General features: G+C 36.3%; 1 protein-coding gene across 1 annotated transcript in view; it reads right to left on the bottom strand.

Annotated features, from left to right (window-relative positions):
• The window catches only part of SV2C (synaptic vesicle glycoprotein 2C), a 112641-nt gene that overhangs the window by 21886 nt on the left and 71542 nt on the right, over nucleotides 1-19213 (bottom strand). The window contains exons 5-9 of the mRNA XM_088157318.1: nucleotides 8815-8948; nucleotides 8570-8659; nucleotides 4219-4329; nucleotides 2407-2495; nucleotides 1885-2049 (exon numbers count right to left, since the gene is read on the bottom strand). Of these exons, the coding sequence (XP_088013444.1) occupies nucleotides 1885-2049; nucleotides 2407-2495; nucleotides 4219-4329; nucleotides 8570-8659; nucleotides 8815-8948 (589 nt within the window). The remainder of the gene's footprint in view (nucleotides 1-1884; nucleotides 2050-2406; nucleotides 2496-4218; nucleotides 4330-8569; nucleotides 8660-8814; nucleotides 8949-19213) is intronic.

The raw sequence follows: 19213 nt of genomic DNA, 5'->3' as shown, positions 1-19213 counted from the left end.
CAAAAGCAATGCTTTTTGAGTCATAGTTTTGTTAGTAAAATTCTACCAAATAACGTGATTATGCTAGCAACAGCAACCACAACAAAGGTGTAGAAATCCATAATTATTTTTGTGATTTCTTACATTTCACATGAAGGTGTGGGAAAAAAAGGGCAGTTTGTTCTTCCAAACACAGACCTAGCTGTATTCTAATCAAACCTGGTGTCACTAGCTAAGTATTTTTCTGTAAGAAGGGTAATAATAGGAATAGGAACACAAAAAATACGCTATCTACAAAGGAGCAGGAATTAAACTCTCTCATGAATAAATTTGTTGGAACCACATCTTTATGAGAAAGGAGAGAAAAAGCTAATAGTATTTATCACAGCAAGTGACTTACTAACTAATGAATTCTCTTTTTGTATTGGTCAGAAAAATAGTGTTTTCAGTCCATTAGTTTTAGTTACTATATCATTTCTCATTTGTGACAGACTGATTAAAATCGGGCTGGAATTACTCATTATCATTTTTCATACAGTACTTTCCATTTTAAAATGCAGAGTAATTCCAGAGGAGAACAAAGAAAATATAGTGATTAGATTAGTCAGTTGAAACAGAAATGACAGACTACATATTCTACGTTCTTCAGATGCACTTTTTACCTTTGGACAGGAAGCATGTGACTACATTAAAATCGGTGTCACAATGATTTGAATTAAAACCCAACAGGAAAGCAATGTATTAAAAAATCAAGTATTGATGGATCTTCTCATTAAGAAAGAAAATGAAAGAAACACTGTGATTGAGGGTGAGTGGGGTACTGAAACATTTATGAAGGAAGGATATCTAATGGGTTCATACCTCTTGGAAAATATTTTGTGAACCCCATATAACTGTCAGAGGCATGTTAAATTTGTGCATTTGAAAGAGTAAGTTACTGATCTAGCATAACTTAATGTTAGATTTAGCATTTTAGAAGAATATTTGGTTTAAATTGACACAGTTACTGACAGTTCTTCAATTTTAGAATATCTGCATTCTGGAAAGGAGTGGGATATGGAAGCTATGGCTAGGTTAAAACCTAAATAACTGTATTTATTTCTTCAATGTATAAACCTTTAACTATGTCAAAACTCAAGCACTACTACTATTAAATCATCATAAAATAATCAATTTTATTCACTTACTTATAGATTTTCCTATGGAAATAATAATTACTTATTATCATGACTTCCAGCAGACCGTTCACATGGTTGTTCTGTACATTTCTTAATAGAAACCAGATACTTAAACCATCTGTGTTTAATTTTCCCTAAGTTATCTAGTTATTAGTGAAGTACAGATATAGCTTTAATTTATTTGCCTTTGGCTAAAAAAATCACAAAATGTATTGTCGGAGTGTTGTTTCCCATTTCAGAGCTGTTCATGTTTTTTATTGGTTTACAGTAATGTTTAGCTTTCATTTTTCTGTGATAAGATCCTAACCTCCCAATGTTCAGCCTTTTTACAAAAGTGTCTTTCATCAATAAAAAAAAGAACCAGCAACAGAGATGAAAGTATATCTTTTCCCAGCCCCCTACAATACACTGCATATGTTGGATCTGCAAACCTTTGAATCCCACTGTGAAAGGAAGTAAAATTGACGCAAGATTTTTTGGTCTGTTTTGCAGGACGACAAGGAAGCTGGGTTTGCAAGGTAGATCCTTGCACAGGAACCACCAGGGCATGTACATTTTTTCCCATGCTCATGAGTCATATGGAATTAAGAACAGAAATAAATATTCACTATAAGGTAACAAAACCATCTATCATTACCTCATGGAAAAAACTGAGTTATTAGGATGAGCTTTAAAACATGCATCATGTTTATTCCAACTAAGCTAAGATATTAGGAAACCTCCAAACCTGTCATTGATGTATTCTCCATTGCTGTGAATTTGATTTTCCAGTGTGAAGTTGAAGACAAAATGTGAGACCTCCTCGTTGCGGAAATGTTTCACTCGGGATGCATACTCGTCTGACTGCAGATGTTTAATGACATCAGGAAACCAGACAGATAAACCGTAGTAGCTGTAAAAAACCAGAAAAACTTCAGGCACCAATCTCACTCATTCAGAAATCTGTTCAAGGTATGAATGAGCAGTCCCCTTGGTGATCACTTAGGTGATGGAGTGGTTGCTCCATCAGAATAAATTCCTTCATAATATAAAATTACTGAAAGATGCTGACAGCAGAAGATGTCAGTTTTCCAAAGAAGGTATTCCTGATGAGTCAAGTTTGCAAACAAGAACAGGTTAAATGACAAATATAACATTTTGTGGAAAGATCCTGAATAAAACAGATGATCATAGTGTCAGAAACTAACATGCAGGTGATTTTTCTGTCTGTCAAGACTATAGAAAATGGTTTAATCTTAAACACTCTTACCCAAAAGACAGGGTGAACCACACAGCAGTAAGTTTGATCGTATTATCCTTCACTGGGTAGTTGAAGCACCTCATAAATGTCAACCAAATCTGTAAATCATTATGAAACACATTTATTTACATATCTTGACTTATTTTGAACAATTTTCTCAAAGGCTAGAAGATATTTGATTCTTATTTTTTTGCTTCTTCAGGCCAGGAGAGAGAGCAAATCAGCTGTCTGGCCACACTTCTTTAGATGCAGCCCAGGATGTGATTTGCTTTCTCAGCTGCAAGAACATATTGTAGTCTCATATCTATTTTTTGCAACCAGTGTGGACTGTGTAAAACAATTCAACCTTATTCCAATCACCTCAAACTTTCTTAATCTCTAGACGTCTTCATTTTACTTTCTTAAATAAACCAGGGATTTTCTCAGAAACATTTTCTTCTCACTTCCCAGTATTAGACAAAATATATTCTGTAATTAAAGAGGAATACAATCAGAGTTTGATCTATGGTAACCTACCATGGCTAGAAATTGATACCTGAACTATATGAGGAAAATTTGGGACTACCCCAAGGTCAGGGACAGTATGTGGAGCTGACTGAGAATGGTGTTTTCATCTCTGTCCATCTCTCCTTCCAAGGGAAGGGAAGGGAAGGGAAGGGAAGGGAAGGGAAGGGAAGGGAAGGGAAGGGAAGGGAAGGGAAGGGAAGGGAAGGGAAGGGAAGGGAAGGGAAGGGAAGGGAAGGGAAGGGAAGGGAAGGGAAGGGAAGGGAAGGGAAGGGAAGGGAAGGGAAGGGAAGGGAAGGGAAGGGAAGGGAAGGGAAGGGAAGGGAAGGGAAGGGAAGGGAAGGGAAGGGAAGGGAAGGGAAGGGAAGGGAAGTCCCAATATCCATATGCAATGATGGAAGTGTTCTGACCCATGGTCTAGTCTAGTGAGATAACAAGGATGTGAGCCAGCCAAGCTTCAACTCCTTAAAAGCTGATTTAGTAAGATGACAGATTATAATATTGCAATATTCAAGTGCTCCAGTTTTGATCAGTAATTGTAAAAGTAGACAGTTTCTGGATTTTTTTTCTTTTCCCTGGGGAAAATGAGACTTCCTAGCAACGTAATTTTGAGACAAACCTTGGTTTGCAACACTTCATCATAGTTCTAGAGAGCTTGAAATGACATATTTTTGATAGCTGTGAAAAGACAATTTTGAACTTCAAAAAATTATTTAATGAGGCCTTTTTCAATTTTTGTTGCAAGGCTCAAAGATACTATGTAATTTTGGTTTTACAGAAAAAGTAAAAAAAAAAAAAAGAAATGCAGTACCAGCAAGCTTGTATTAAGATATTAAAATAGCTCTAAATTTTGTTTTCTGGTAAAATATTAGACATACCTAAAATATATGTGCAGATACAATGCCTTATAAAGGCATTTATTTAAAAAATTATTTATGAATTTATCATTTTTAACTAATGTGGCTGCCTCCTGTTCCTCCTGATAATTTTTCATCTCCTCATGTATCACCTCCTTCCATACATATATATTGATGCACATTCTCAATACATTTTGTGCTGTTTATGAATATCACTTTGTAATAATCAGCTAATGCAATGCAGCATTTTCCTCCTCTGAAGCTGGGATAAAGCTCTGTGATTCACCTGCATTTTTTCTGAGTCAGGAGACTAAACCTTTACACTGGCTCCTGATTCCCTCAGTTGCATGGAAAATGTAGCATTGCAGCTATCAACAGCAGGAGCTCAGCAAATCCATTTCATTTCTGAAAGTTAATTAAAAAGGAAGAAGGTAATTACAGAATGAACAGAGTTACTTACACCATACAGCTCTGTGCGGATTCTTACAAAACACCTCCTGTACCAAGTTCCGGTATCACTCTCTATTTCTATGAGCTCATCTATCTGCTTAGGTGTTTTGATTCTGGTAACCTAGAAATATAAACAGAACAAAAATATTTGTAGTTTCTGGAATCATTAACTGCTTATGGAGGCGTATTGGTGGGGTTTATTACACTCCATCTACTAAAAATTAGCAGATACTCAACTGGTGTCTACACTAGATATGTTTTAGATTTATAAAGGAACAATAACACATTGTAATGACGAAATCTTTATGGATGCAACTGTTTCAGAAAATTCTATGTTCGAGGCATGCAGGAAATATATTTCCTCTGGCTACAATAAGCTGTTCCTGTCATATTCTTCTAGAGAGTTGTTGTATGTACCTCTGATGCCTCAAAGGATAAAACATTGATTTAAACCACCAGTTAACCATGCCCAGAATTTGCCTTCAAATTGGTTTTGACTCGCTATCATAACATTGTTGGAAGCCTTTTGATTAAAGACACAATAGTGAAAACAGGAGAATTCAAAATGTCATGAATTAGTAGTTGGACAACCTTTTCATTATTTTGTTATTTTTCCTACTGTTAAACAGAGAACTTAATGAAGAGAGAAGAAGTGAGGTGAAATGATCTGGAACCACACATTTTATTGCTGTTATGAACAATGATCTACTTATTTAAAGTGAAATGAGATAAACAGACATCAGGCAAAAATACAGAATTGCCAGTGATGGAGAATGTAATGCATCCTATAATGCTAATTTTTACTTTTACTCTCCTGTGTAGCAGAACCAGGGTGTGTTACACGGTCTTTCCAGACACAGGACCTGACATGCTTATACTACCATGTGGTTTTTGTTTTAGTTTCAGCTCTGGTCTTGGCTTCATAGTGATATCACAAAAGGCAGTGTATTCACCCACAGTTTATTTTAAAAGAAGATGAGCAGAGAACAGAAAGAAAATTAATAAAATGGGAAAGGGACTGACACAGAAGGAAGGAGGAGAGCAAGAGAATGCTTGTTCAGTGTTTGGCTGCAGTTTCTGAAGTTAGACATGGCTTCTGTTTCTTCTTAACAGAACGACGACACCCTCCCCACCCCCAGATCCAGTGTATCACAGTGGATTATAGGACACCAGGGAATAGCAATATTGATGATAAAGCTCAAGTTTTGAGCCCACTGCTTTCACAGGTGTATGCTGTTTGAGATGCAACAGCAGCCTCATCCCATGAACAAGAACATAGAAAAGCACACTAAGTAATTTGAGGAATAACTGCCCTCGTTTCTGAAGTATTACAGCTCAGTGTTTTGCCAGATCATGACATTTTCAAAAGCCTGAAGCCTTCTTGTCAGGTCTCTTCAAATAATCCTGTCCACATCATTCCACTGATCTCAAGTTTTTCTTAAAGTGCTTTCAGGAAATGTGTTATACAAAAGACTGAGTCAAGTCCTCAAAAATTATCTGATATCTCCTATATACAGAAATCCTTGCATTCCACATCTCTGGGCAGATAAGGGACGCCTTTTGAATCCCACTCTTGTGGACTCAGTTCACCATACTGGGCACCTGACTCAGTTGTAGCTGTGGAGACTGGGGGAAACATATTTATGCTAGGACCACTGTATGTGACTGGAGACAAAAGTTGTCTGGCCTTGGTAGTTCTTTAACATATGAAAAGTCCCATTGAGTCAGGATAATAGTCCATCTGGATCATGCAAATTCAGCATGTCAGTGTATGAAGGATGAAAAAAAAACAAACCCAGAAAAGAAAACCTATTTTAATGAAAATGATGCTTCTGTTTAAAAGCAATGGTTAGAAATATGCAATGTTTAAAATTTGTAAAAAGTCAAGACTTGTTGCAAAGAAAAATAGTTGCAGGAAAAAAGAGTTCATACACGGTAATTGAGCAGTAGAGAAAATGTTGATTTTAAGGATGCAAATATTTTTTTTTTACTTAGATATTTAAACCAAGACATCTAATAAATAGGTATTTAAAAACCATCGAACTCTGGTAGTTCCATGACTGAAGATAATATCAATTTATTGGTGTCTGTTATTTCAGGACAAATTCTTCAAAGTGTGAAGGGCCATGCTGTCAATTAATTCAGGAACCAGAATACTCCATTTTGGATTAACTCTAAACTCAACTGGTTGTCAGTTGATGCCATGTCTTTCTAAAGGCTTGAAGATAATCCCCTCAAGAATATGAGTAACAAGAATAAACATAACATAAGAATAAATTTTAAAAGAATTAAAAGAATTAAAAGAATTAAAGAATTCTTTTAAAGAATTTTAAAAGAATCTAGAAAAATATAAAATCAATATTATTTTATAAGAAAATGCATGAAAGAAAATCACACTATAACTATAGGTACAATGGAGAAAATGTTACATCATCAGTAGAGTCAGAAAACATACTATCAAGATGTGTCTGATGTAAGTAACAGGAAGGAAAATAGTAAAGCAGAAGTAATAGAATGACATTGGATAAGGAGAGAAGGAGTGTGGAAAGTTTAGAAGTATATGAATAAATTACTCAGACAAAATGTCGCAGTATCGAGGACTAATTTAGAAACAAAGAGAAATTAAAAGGATATGTGAAACAAATTATGCATAAGTTCTTTGCTTTCTGGGTTTTATGAGATGAAGTGCTGATGTACAATAAGAAGAGAATGATGCATTTTCTAATCATATTAATGCAAGCTAAAAATAGGGACTTCTATATGTGTCTAACCTTGACACACAGCACAGTATTTCTAATCTCAGCTTGATATATGGAGTAGAGTTTTCATAATGTTCAAGGCAGAAACCAGCAAAATTAATGGCTGATCAATTTACAAAAGTAACTGTAGATAAAGTGTCTGAGTGTCACATTTTAACAGCCATTGAGACAAAGACTTTTTAGATCAAAAGAGCTGGAAACAACAAGCATGTGCTTTGTTTTCTTCTCCACCGCTGCTTTAGGACCTGATTACAATTACGTCAAAGTGACGTGAGAGGCTTATCCTTCCTCCCACATTTTCTCCTAGCACATTACTATCTTCTTCCTTGTGCCTAAACCATTACTAAAGGGGGACAGGGTGAGTGCTGTGGCTGACTGTGAAATCAATCTATGAATATCAATAGTAGCAGAAAACCCCCTCCTGGTGTCACCAGGAGCAGGCATATTCTGCCTGAAAGCAGCTCAGATCAGCAAGAGCCAATTGTGAAATTACACCATAGCTATATGGTGTTAGGCAAATCTCTTTACTCATAAATTAAATCAGAAAATAAAATATTAGACTAGGTGGGATTAGGGGTAGGTCATCAGTGTACCAATAAACGTGGATTTAACATGGCAAATGTGCTAACCAGGCTTCTTTCAAGTTAAATATAGGAATTATTGAGCTTCTTTGTGGAAAAGTTTAAATGGAAGCAATGGAAACTAAATCCAAGGCAGAAAACTGCAAGTCTCAATGGAATATAAGTTATTTGGTCAGATGGTCATTACTCAAGACTGCCTGCAAATGGAGAACCTTTAAGAGGATTTCTTAATTGAGTTGTATGTGCAATACAGTAAGAAGAAAGCTTCTGGAAGAGGAAAAACATCCTACACATGGCTCTGAGGGAGTAGAGTGCACATACTGCTACAGCTCTGCACAAACTGGAGAGGCCGACTGGATTCCAAAGCAAGAAAGTTCTGTTTAATCCTACTGTATCCAGGAAGACAAGATTGCTGTGTATAGTCTTCATAAATAACGAAGATGCCATAAAAAAAATCAACTTTTGAATTGGAAATTTCTCCAGTAGAAACAACCAATCAATACTTTAAGTAGGGTTTTATAATTAGGCCTCAACAAAATGAACTTTGAGAATATTAAATGTTTGAAATTACTATTTCATAGAAGAGAAAATGTCGTCTTTAAAACCATTATTTTACCTGATAAGAACGGAAAAAAGTTCCAAATCCTAAAGACACAACAGCTAACTAATTTGGACTTCTATGTGATTACTGTTGTTACTAAGGGTGAAAACTTAATAAATAAAACACAAATGGAATCCGTTAACTATACTGGTAGGAATCCATTAACTACCTTGGTACACCAGATAAAATCATCCTGCTGTGGCTTCATACACTCATGAATATCCTGGCCAAAGGCTGATTTCTTAGCAGACATTGTATATATAACAATTTCAGTAGGAATTGGCAATACTTTTATTTAGGTATTTAGAGTGCAAAAAATTGGCTTAGCCATTTAGAGTATTAATATTGATTGCTTAAGCCATCCAGACCTCACCAGGCTTGCTGCTGTGATAGGTGATTAGCTCTAAAAGCAATACTCACAGTGAAGACTTTCTCAGGCTGACCACGAGCACGCATGTTTGTGTCATGAATTTGCTTGAGTATCATCCAAGCTTCATCATGTTTTCCAACCTAAACGTCAGAACAAAACATTTAAGTGCAGCATACATACAAATTAAGTTACTCACTATAGACCCTGAATGATCTAAATGCTTGTTTAGTAGATGTCATGATGTAAAACAGAAATAATTTTGACTGGAATCTAGAAACTGTTTGGGAAATTATACCTCCAGCAGGAACCGTGGGCTTTCCGGCATAAAGGTGAGGGCAACCACAGAAGAGACACAAGGCAGTGCACAGACAATCACAAATACTCGCCAGCTGTGGAACTGGTAGGCAGAGCCCATGCTGAAACTCCATCCTGTGGAAGCAGAAATTCACAAAATGTAGACAAATAAGGAGTACTATATGCGTTATCTTATATATGCTGCTTCGTGGAGATGCAAAATGATACTTATAGGTAAGTAAAGCCTGATGGATATATTTCCACAAATGTTGGTCATCTAAAAATTAGTTTCACACTGTGACTTTAAGCCTCTTGCATGTGACTAGTCATGTGGGAAAGTAGTTGCATCATGGATGAAAGACTTCCTTATCCCGGGATGAAGAAGCTTCTTTAAATTCTCTTAGAAAAACTTATATTAAGATAATTATGTGAATCAAACAGGAACATCATCACTATGCATAAGAATATATACACAAAGAAATATTTTTCTATGAACAATGGAGTTGGAAAGACTTAAAACTCTACACACAAATTGTATATTTTAGGGAATTGCCTAGCTTTCCTTAACATTAACTTTTTCTACAAAGTTGACTTCAATACTCTTAATAAGAATCATCCATATGAAACTGGAGGGCTGGTAGTTCAGCTTTTTAATAAAATATCTGGTTGGTTGGTATATTATGAATGGTCTATTGAAATGTTATAATTGTAAGAAAACTATGAATTTATCTTAAGAAATAGAAAAGTATTATTTGAGTAACTACCTGGCCCTTTATTGTGGCTTCAGTACAGCAGAAATTTTCAAGTAAAATTTTTAAGGATAACTTATTAAAAGGTGAATGGAAGATAAGAATAATGGTAAAGGACAGAAGAGGTTACTGGAAGGAAATGAAATTTTGGGTAATGAAAGAACTGATGTACTGGATTAATCTATTATTTGCTGCCTGATTTTTCTAGGCAAAAGATATAGTTAATTAAATCAGTATTAATGTCAGTGTACAACTGGTAGGACATAGTACCAAATGACCTATTAAATAATTCTCTAAAGGAGGTATTTATGAGAGAAATGTAAAACATGGGGTTTTTTAAGGTAAAGATTCTATGTTGTGGATCATAAACATCATTTGCAAAAATTTCTTTCTCATATGAAAGTACTTACGTGCTACCTCATGAAAAATACTGTGAATCAATGATTTATTTTAATCTTTATCAATGACTTGGTGAAACGTCTTGATCAGCAGATGTGGTAACATATTTCTGGTATCCTACAAACTTCCTATATTTCTGAAATTGTATCGGTTTGCCATTTAGCACTGCCACCTTTACCTCAGGGAGAAAGGAATGAAATCAATAAGAGTACTGACAATGATCTTGGAATCCCATGTTACTTTTTTTAAGTAAGGCTCCATATGGACATACTTTACTGTTCAAAATGTCCTTCCAACCTAACAAGGATGTCTAAAAATTAATGTTAAATTTTATTCCAAAGTAAACATGTAAACAAAACAAAAACAAAGACATAAAAGTGTATTAGAATTCACTCTTTATTGATTTTTGGAAAATGCTAACATTTGATCTTATAGAATTTCGAGTCTTAAATATTATGTGTGTATTTTACATTTAAATTACGAGAGGAAGGAAGTAAAGAAAGGTTAACAGAATAATGAAGCAATTAGAGACCACACCTGTATTTGGATACTGTGTACACATTTTATTCTAATAATTAGAATCATATTCTTCATTACATGATTTGGAGTATAGAAAAAAATCACCTGATGTAGGATTTGCAAAATATTTTTTTGGTGAAGTGAATCTCTAGGCAGCTATGCAACTCCTAGTGCTGCAGGGAAGGCAGCACAGGATGGGAGTTTTCATCTTTCAGAATGTTTATTATCAGTCAAGGTACTGGCTTTTGTTGTTACTAGAAACTGCTCGAGAAATACACGAAGCCACTGGTATAGTTAGGCAACAGCTCCAGTTTATGTTTTATAAGATTGAGCTGTACAAAGGGCAGTTCTGCAGTAAATGAAATCAACCTGGCTTTATACCTGTTATAAAGCAACAGCAACATCTTGAGCTCTGTAGCCAGTCCTGGAAAATGCTCTTGGTAATTTATTTTTACTTGTCATTTATTAATACAAGTGAACTGTATTACACTAAATTAAAAGCAATACATGCACTGTTCATTCTGCTGTCATTGTGACAACCTACAAAACATCTTTTTTACTCCTCAAAATACCTGAGGGACATGTCAAGTGAAAAGTTCATTATAGTTTTTATTGCTTTTGTTCCATCTTTTTCATTATGGACTGTATTAGCTGCTGCAATTTATCTTGTGATTTAATATATCTGCTGAATTAATGGTAAAGAGGAATGTCAGGATTATAAAAAGCAATTTGTAGAAAAAATCCTGGAGCTGCAACAGAGCTTTCTGGAGGTTGTTCCTCCCATCTATTCCAGCACCAGCACTAGATCAGCAAAACAAACATGTATTTCAAATGCACAGCAAGTTTGGATTTATTTTTATATTTAACACATCCTTTTTCCCCAGATCATGAGCTAATCTGGATAATGGAGCCATTAGAACAGCTCTGAATTTAGCTCACAAAGTGGCTTTCATTCCTTTTGTACGCAAGTCTTGAAACTAAATGAAATTGTGTTCTTGGCTGTAAGTCAATCTCCTCTGATTTATGGCAAAATAGCAAAGGCACAGCAGCCCTACATGGCTGCATTCAGTGCACTGCTCAGCAACTGGAGCCGACCTTCACCCTTGCTCCCTGGCTATGCTGTATTCGAGAGTCATTAATCTTGAGAACGGGGGCGAGTCCCAATGTTTTATGAATTGCAAAACATTTGGTCCAAATGCACCTTGGGAGTAATGTAGTGTAGAGAAACCCCAAACCTCATGGCTGAATCTGAAGCTCCTGTAGGAAGCTTCGTGCTAAATACCACCCACCTGCTTTCCTGGCTGCTGGAAAAGCCCAAGTGAATCACAGACATGGCAACTGCGATTACAGAAACACAGGAGCACATAGCAGAGCAATATCAAAATGTACAAGGCGCTAATCTGTATCCATTCACCAATTCATGAGTTGAGCACAAAGTCAACAAAATCTTGTCTCACAAAACAGCATGCCATCAGCTCCATAATATTAATAGATCAAAAGGATATAATAAAACTCTTACTCCAAAGGAGAGAAAAGAAAATTTCTCAGAGACTTTCTGAATATACATAGAGGGAAATCTGTGTGCATTAAGATGAATTTTCTGAATGTATAATACTTGATAAACAGCAAGACTCTTCAAGCACAAGGATCCTCTGCTACGGTAGACAACTAGAGAGTAGATTTATGGGGATGATTTGCTAAACTTTCCACAAAAAGGGTTGCAAGGAACATGATAGGTCTCTACAAATTCATACGTTACACTAAATTGCCATGTGAGCAATGAAAAACATGGGTACCAGCAGAATCTGTACAAATACTGACTGGCAAGGAGATAGTTTATGTACACAAGAGGAATAAAGGTGTGAACACCTTAGTAAGACACTAAAATTGGCGAAGAAAATCCAACCAAATATTGTGATTTGATGGCATGGTTAGCTAAAGACTGAGCATTTTGACAATTTTTGTTAGTCATTCAGTATGAGTAAGAGGAACTACTTTAATGACAGTGTCATAAATTGCCCAAATCCGATTTTTCATAGATTTCTGTCTTTTACTAGATCAAAGGAGGGAGTAGATGCAGAAACATACTTAAAAACTGGAGGTCGGGGAGAAAGAGAATCAAGGATCTCACAGTAATTCATAGACTTCACGGATTCTTCCAAAGAATAATTTTCATGCTTTTATAGCTTTTCTTGTTTCTGTTTCACCATACAACCTTTGGTCAGAAGGCAGCTTTTTAGCCTTCATTCTCAATGTTTTTGTTTGAAATATTTACGGTAACTAAGAAGCACGATTGCTCTGAATTGTCACTTGGTGGCACTGTTATCGTACTCAATACAAATAAAGCTTAAAACTTGCAGGAAGGCTTTTACTATCAAATGCTGCTGTTTTGTTGAGTGTTTCCCAAATCTAAGCTAAAGTAAAATTATAAGGACTGGAAATATTTTGAAGCTTGCATCACTTAAACACTGTGGTTATTGCACTTATATTTTTTCTGCCCTGGCATTACCAAGTTTAAATGTCAGCATCATCTAGGATTTGAAACCATATATTGTAGTGCTACTGATTAGAATAAAGGTGAAACATCACTGAAACTGAAATAAAGAAAATTCATTTAAGTTATGTAGCTGAGGAAGATCTCCTACACATTTTTACCAAACTGGATGAAAACCACGATTTTATAGAATTGCAGAAATGATGCTTTCAGAATTCTTCTGTGTTGTATTACTGTGAAATTCCAGTAGCACAAAGTAGTACACTTGTCTTTTCTGTGATTAAATTATTAATATCACATGGGACAAGCATTGTTATTTTTAGCTTGTATAGATAGTTAGATACTCTACAAACCTAATCTCCACAGGCCAGCTGCTGGTAATTTCTAAGAAGGAATTTGGAAATTAAATAGCTGAAGTGTGGCAGGTCATGATGGAAGGAATTTAACAAAGGTGCATGGTTCTCTATAGCTAAATGCAACTAGCCCTTGAGGATTACCAGTTCAATGGAAGAAGAATGTAAAAATGTTCAACAGATGTATTTTGCAAACACATTAGACTCAGATCTGGTCTGCTGACATTTAAAATTATGATGAGAAGAAACAAAGCATTTTCTAAAGATGTATTTCTTCTGTCACAGAGGAAGGGGTTTGTAAGCACAGATACAAGTCACTCCTCTGTGCTGACATTGATATTTATCTGAAAACCTTAGAAAATCAGGTCTGTGCTCATTCCAGTGGCAGTATTTTCTATCTAATGCTATCACTTATATAGGTTCTGTGGAATACAAACAGAGCTGTTAGGTTTGTTTCCTTGACATGGAAATGCTAATGTATGAGGCTTGATAGGAAGAAAAGAACCCATAAAAATTAGTTTAAAGTCAGAATATTTAGAAATGCTGGGGTGGAGGTAGGTGTGGGGAGAAGGTAAGAGAAATTTTCAAGTTGTTGCGTGCATGGTTTGAAATGGTCTGTCTGGAATCTAACTTGCATTCGGCCCTGAAGTATGGCTGTACTAAGATGCCATGACTCACAGTAGTCAGCGCAGTCAAGAAGATAATATTTAAAATTAAGAAGAGATGAACAGACTTTAATAAGAGAATTGAAGCAGTATCCCTAATAAGCGAGCTGCAGGTACCCAATAGTTTGGTCATGTTATCTACCTAACCTTGGCAGAAGCTAGAAGTGGCAAAGGGTGTCTAATTACTGGTCTATTTATGATTATGGAATCAGAATATCTCTTGCTTCCCTAGTAGATAAATACTAAAACCTGCGGGGTCTTGAAGCAGGCTCTTGCCAGTACTGGGCTAATGGGAATGGCATGCCTGTATCTTGAGTTGAACAAAGGAACCTATTCTTGCACTTCAATTTTCTTTACTGGGAAGGACACTGGGCCAACCAAATAAAACACAGACATGAATATGACAATATCACTCATTATCCATTCATATGTTATGGAGCCTAACAGGACAGAAGAGAAGCTATACAGAACCAGAAAGCAAGGACTGCAACCTAAATTGCCCATTTTAAATTTTCTACACATTCACCCTAGATACTCTCCTTCAGGAGACTACCCCAACTATTCAGAGGTCCATAGCTGTTCCAATAGTTATAACAAACAATGGCAAAAGAGTAAAGAGCACTCACAAGAAGCAGCTTAAGCTATTTTCTGAATTGTTTTTGTTTCTTCAGCCCATACTATATGACTGAGAAAGCATGACAGCAAGAGCATTTACTTACAGTTTACAGAGCTGGAAAAATTCCATTTCAACTAATGTAAAGCAGCACTGAAACAAATTATCACCTCTATAGATAAATAGCATATTAAAAATAAACAAAAAGCCCTTGACTTTGTACAGTTTGCAGGAAACATTCTGGAATTAGCTGACATTAAAACAGTTGACAAGAGATGAAGATTTCTCTGCCTGTTAAGTTACCTTGTACAGAGGCATACACGTTGTTTATTCACTCTAGTTTATCTCCAAGCCACCACCCTCCATAATATCATCCAATTATATGGCAAGTTTTTTGCTATCTGTAGTGTTTTATTGTGGTTTTCTCTGCATTTATATGATGCATCTCTATCTAAAACAGGAACAGTAATACTTACCCAGGTTAAATCTTAACTGAGTGCTGTAAGACCTCAGTAACACTGAAGAGGTGTAAAAACAACATATTAATTAAGGGCCAAAATACAGATAGTTTTGGAAGGAACTATACTGTTAAAATCCATAAAGAAAGACATTGACATGAAATGCAAAGCCATTATCCCATGCGGGGAGCAAGAAAATATAGACATCATGTCTTGGGGTGATTGTATGATGACACAGTATCCCCGGGCATCTGCTTCATGCCCAGAAACGGCTGCTGCAGCTGTAAGGATGTCCGGGGTGGGGCGGGGAGCCTTGCGCTCCTGCTCGGTCCGGTTCCAATCCTCACTTCGTGTGCGCTGCGGGCACAGTGGACTGCGATGCTAGATGGTTCCTTCTGTGGGGTTAGTGTTTTGCTACCTTGAAACAAGAAGTTTTGGGTTTTCCCTCCTTCCCCTAGCCTGGAGGTTGTACAGGAATCCTCAGAGAAGCTTTTTTCGTTGTTTTGCTTTGGGCTTCCCGCCCCCCCCCCCCCCCCCCCCCCCCCCTTGAACAACAGGGTTTTTTGTTTGTTAGTTTGTTTGTTTGGGGCTTTTTTTTTTTAATAAACAATTTGCCTTTCTTTCCCCCATTTTCACCCACTGGCATTCATTTCTCATTGGCAAAAGGAATAATTGGAGCCCATCTCTTCAGAGGAAGCACTCATTTCAGAGTGTTTTCTCCTAAATTTGTCTCCAAAATGAGACACATCCAGTTTGTCGAGTTTCTACATCGTTTCTTGATATACCTGCTCTTCAACACTAAGAGATTTAGGGTTGCTATCCAATACCCTTTTGATCCAGGAGATGTGCTTGGCTGATGTGTGATTACCATACAGAACTTTGCAAGCCTTTCCTGGACTGATCCGAGTTTCAACTATTCATTGTACCCAACTATATGACTCTTCATGAAATTAAGGGCTAAGAGTAAAGCATTCCACTTAGAGGAAAGGAACGAAGGAAGCCACTGATGAGGAATGGAGACAGATCTGCAATGCTGCACTTCTGCTTGTTTAACCTTGGCCACTGAGAAGTTTCCATTCTCAAGCAAGGGAGAAACAGTGGAAATGCACCTTGCTAAGACGTCGTGCCACTGTAAAGTCTCCACCACCACACAGGATACAATTTTGCACTTTAAGAATTCTGAACACAATTGTAATGAAACTATAGTATGGGACTGGAAACCTGCCAAAAGAGCACTTCAAAACGGCATTGCAACACCTTGACTTTGATCATCAGTAAGAGTTTTGCCTCTGTCCTGTCATTTTACCAGACTTCAAACACCCCTTACCAGCAATTGAGCCTGGGTAACTTCAACATGGCTTTATTCTGAATGCAAATACCACTATATTCCTTGAGAAGTGCTCACTTGTTAGAGTCGTTGGTTAATGAGCACAGATTTGAAAGCTTGCTAGGGCATATCTCTAATCTTCTGCTTAGTTGTTAAATCAGTGTTTCTAAAACATTCTACTTTGTGCATTCTCAAAATAATTTTCTTCCTCTCTACCCCATAGTTTATAAAATGCAAATCAGAGCAAAATCTCTCCTGAAACTTAAGTGGATTGCATACTCCTGAAATTTAAAATGAGGAATATCATGTAGCTATTTAAACTGAGTAAATATGCATATCACAGACTAAAATGTTCTAAACTTCTCTTATGTGCACTCATGCCCCTGTTCAGAGTAAACTGCCCAAGTCTGCTAGAAATGAGTGTAGAAAAACACAGGTCAACTTTTGTCCAGGGTTCGGATGCAAAGCATGAAAAGAATTATGATACATAATCAAAAGCTTAAATGTTTTATTTTCCTTTAAATGTCTGCTTTTGTTACATTCCTGCACATAAATTTGATTTAGAAAATGTTATCCTTTTAAAGATCTAATATAAAGCTACATTATATGGCACCATTCACAGTCATATAGAAACAAATATTTTTGTTACTACTTTGATGCTCTTTTATATATACATTTTGAATCTTCCTAATGCCTTTGTAATACCATTGACTTAGGGAAAAAAAATAGTGCTGGGATGCTTGTAGGTCAGTGGTTTATATCCTTCCTGAGTTCAAGGACCAACAGACATTTTTCAAATGGATTTGTAGAATACTACGTAGCTAACTAAGGCTAACTATGGAAGAAAGATTTATCTTAAATTTTTTGTGTGTCCATATGGTCTAGAAGCATTTTATGAACACCCTGCTCTCAAAAACCAGCAGTAGCTGAACTTTCTTAGCTTGACAACCAGATAAAAGAGAGCCTAAAAACTGAAATGTATTTTTCCAATATGAGCAAGACGTATTCAATAACTACGTAAAGTTTACAATTGAGACTTAAAACCGTAAAGATGATGTTTCAAGTACTCAGATAGGAATAAATAAATAAATAAATAAATAAAATAGGCCACCAAGGGTTAATATGTAGCTGAAAATCTCATTACAAGGACTGTGGCACATAATTGATCTCACTGTTTGGCTGACTGAGTCAGTGGCCCCAGAGATTTATGTACTCATGCATTTCTACAAAGTCCTGGCTTGGGTCTGGCTCTGTGCAGCTGTTCAATGGAGGCACTTCACAATCTGCAAAACAAAGAGTAAAATCTGCCAGCCACAACACTGACAACATCACAACTTAGAGGCCTGTCAGTCTAAGAAAAGGTTATGTCAAGCTTTCCCGAGATGGTTGATGGTTCAAACAGATGCAATTAATGTCAGAAGTGAGGGAGACAGCATGTTAAGGGATGCTGCTGTCAGGGCTTCAAAATAACATGGCCAATGTTGGCAACAAGACTGTGCAACCAAACGCCACTAAAATGTGCTTCAAACTTTATATGAACTTCACTTGTAAGTAACTTTAAATTTGTGGGTTTTGCCCCCATTCTCATATGTATGTTTAGTAGTTTTCCACTACTTCATTTAAGAATTGAAAAACGGTTTTGTATTAATTTTGGCATCTGTTTGGACAGTTCTAAAGAGTACAATAAGAATAAATAATTGAGAGCCGACAGAATCCACTTCTACAAGAAGAAAATGTAAAATTGTCAAATGCCTCGTGCAGTGGCCATTATGAACAAAGTCTATAAAGAAACACTTGTCGGCAACCAAATCTCTTCATTTTGTTGTCCTACCCATACACAAAATACAGATACAATGATATTTTGTATTCTTGTGTGGTGCCCTACACCATCTATCCACAGCCCTGAGATCACCAATGGTGCAATGTTTGATGTGATGCATTATTGCAGACATTACTAAAAGCAGCAGTTAGATGTGGAAATTAATTGAAAATGTAAGTGTTCTTGTCCTGCTCCAGGACTCCCAGTGATTTATGTGCATCTGGACTAAGGATATTTAAATAATGGGCTCATGGAAAAGAAGGAAAGAGAAGCAATTAATCAAAAAGGACAATCAGTAAAAGGTACAATGAAACACTGTAGCTTATGAAAAGAAAATGGGGCCTACTTATCTATCTTAAGATAGAAACAATACATTAATTGAAATGCTGGAACAATATCTGAGGAATACCAAGAGGACATGTCTTTTACTAGTGATACACATTTTGCTTTTTATGTGCTGCTGCAGTGTAACAACAGAGTATCTCTGCAATTCAAGAAACTCTTTCAAAATTCAATTCTATTATATTTATTTGTTCGAAAGGTGTTGCAAGAGAAATCTTATTTTCAATGACCATTTCGGTGTTATGATTTAAGTCTTATTTCCTTTTTTTTTTTGCTATTTCACTTGCCTCTTGTTTTCTGTTTAAAAAAAAAATACATGAAAAGGAGCAATATCCTATCACTGTGAGAGAGACAGACTAAGCTGGTACTTTATGTGATCAATTTATTAGAGCCAATGTGCATTCTAGGAATTATCTTCTAATCTAACAGCAGTCAATTGAACAAGATTGGTCACATTTCTGGCCTTTCTGTACAGACTGTGAACCATGGGTCAGAGGTCTTGAATTCAAGCCTTGGTCAAACTTCCAACAAAATATTTTTTGCATGCTCAGATCAAGTACTAATGATTCTCAGTCCATCGTAGTTGCAGCACGGAGGTGGATTTTGTCAATGAACAGACTGTCACGGTGTTTGAAATGTAATTATCAAAGGAAACAATGAAA

Source organism: Sturnus vulgaris, chromosome Z, assembly GCF_052056855.1.
Source record: "Sturnus vulgaris isolate bStuVul1 chromosome Z, bStuVul1.hap1, whole genome shotgun sequence".
Taxonomy (NCBI): domain Eukaryota; kingdom Metazoa; phylum Chordata; class Aves; order Passeriformes; family Sturnidae; genus Sturnus; species Sturnus vulgaris.
The sequence above is the reverse complement of the archived record's forward strand: the minus strand, read 5'-3'. Positions and strand labels throughout refer to the sequence as shown.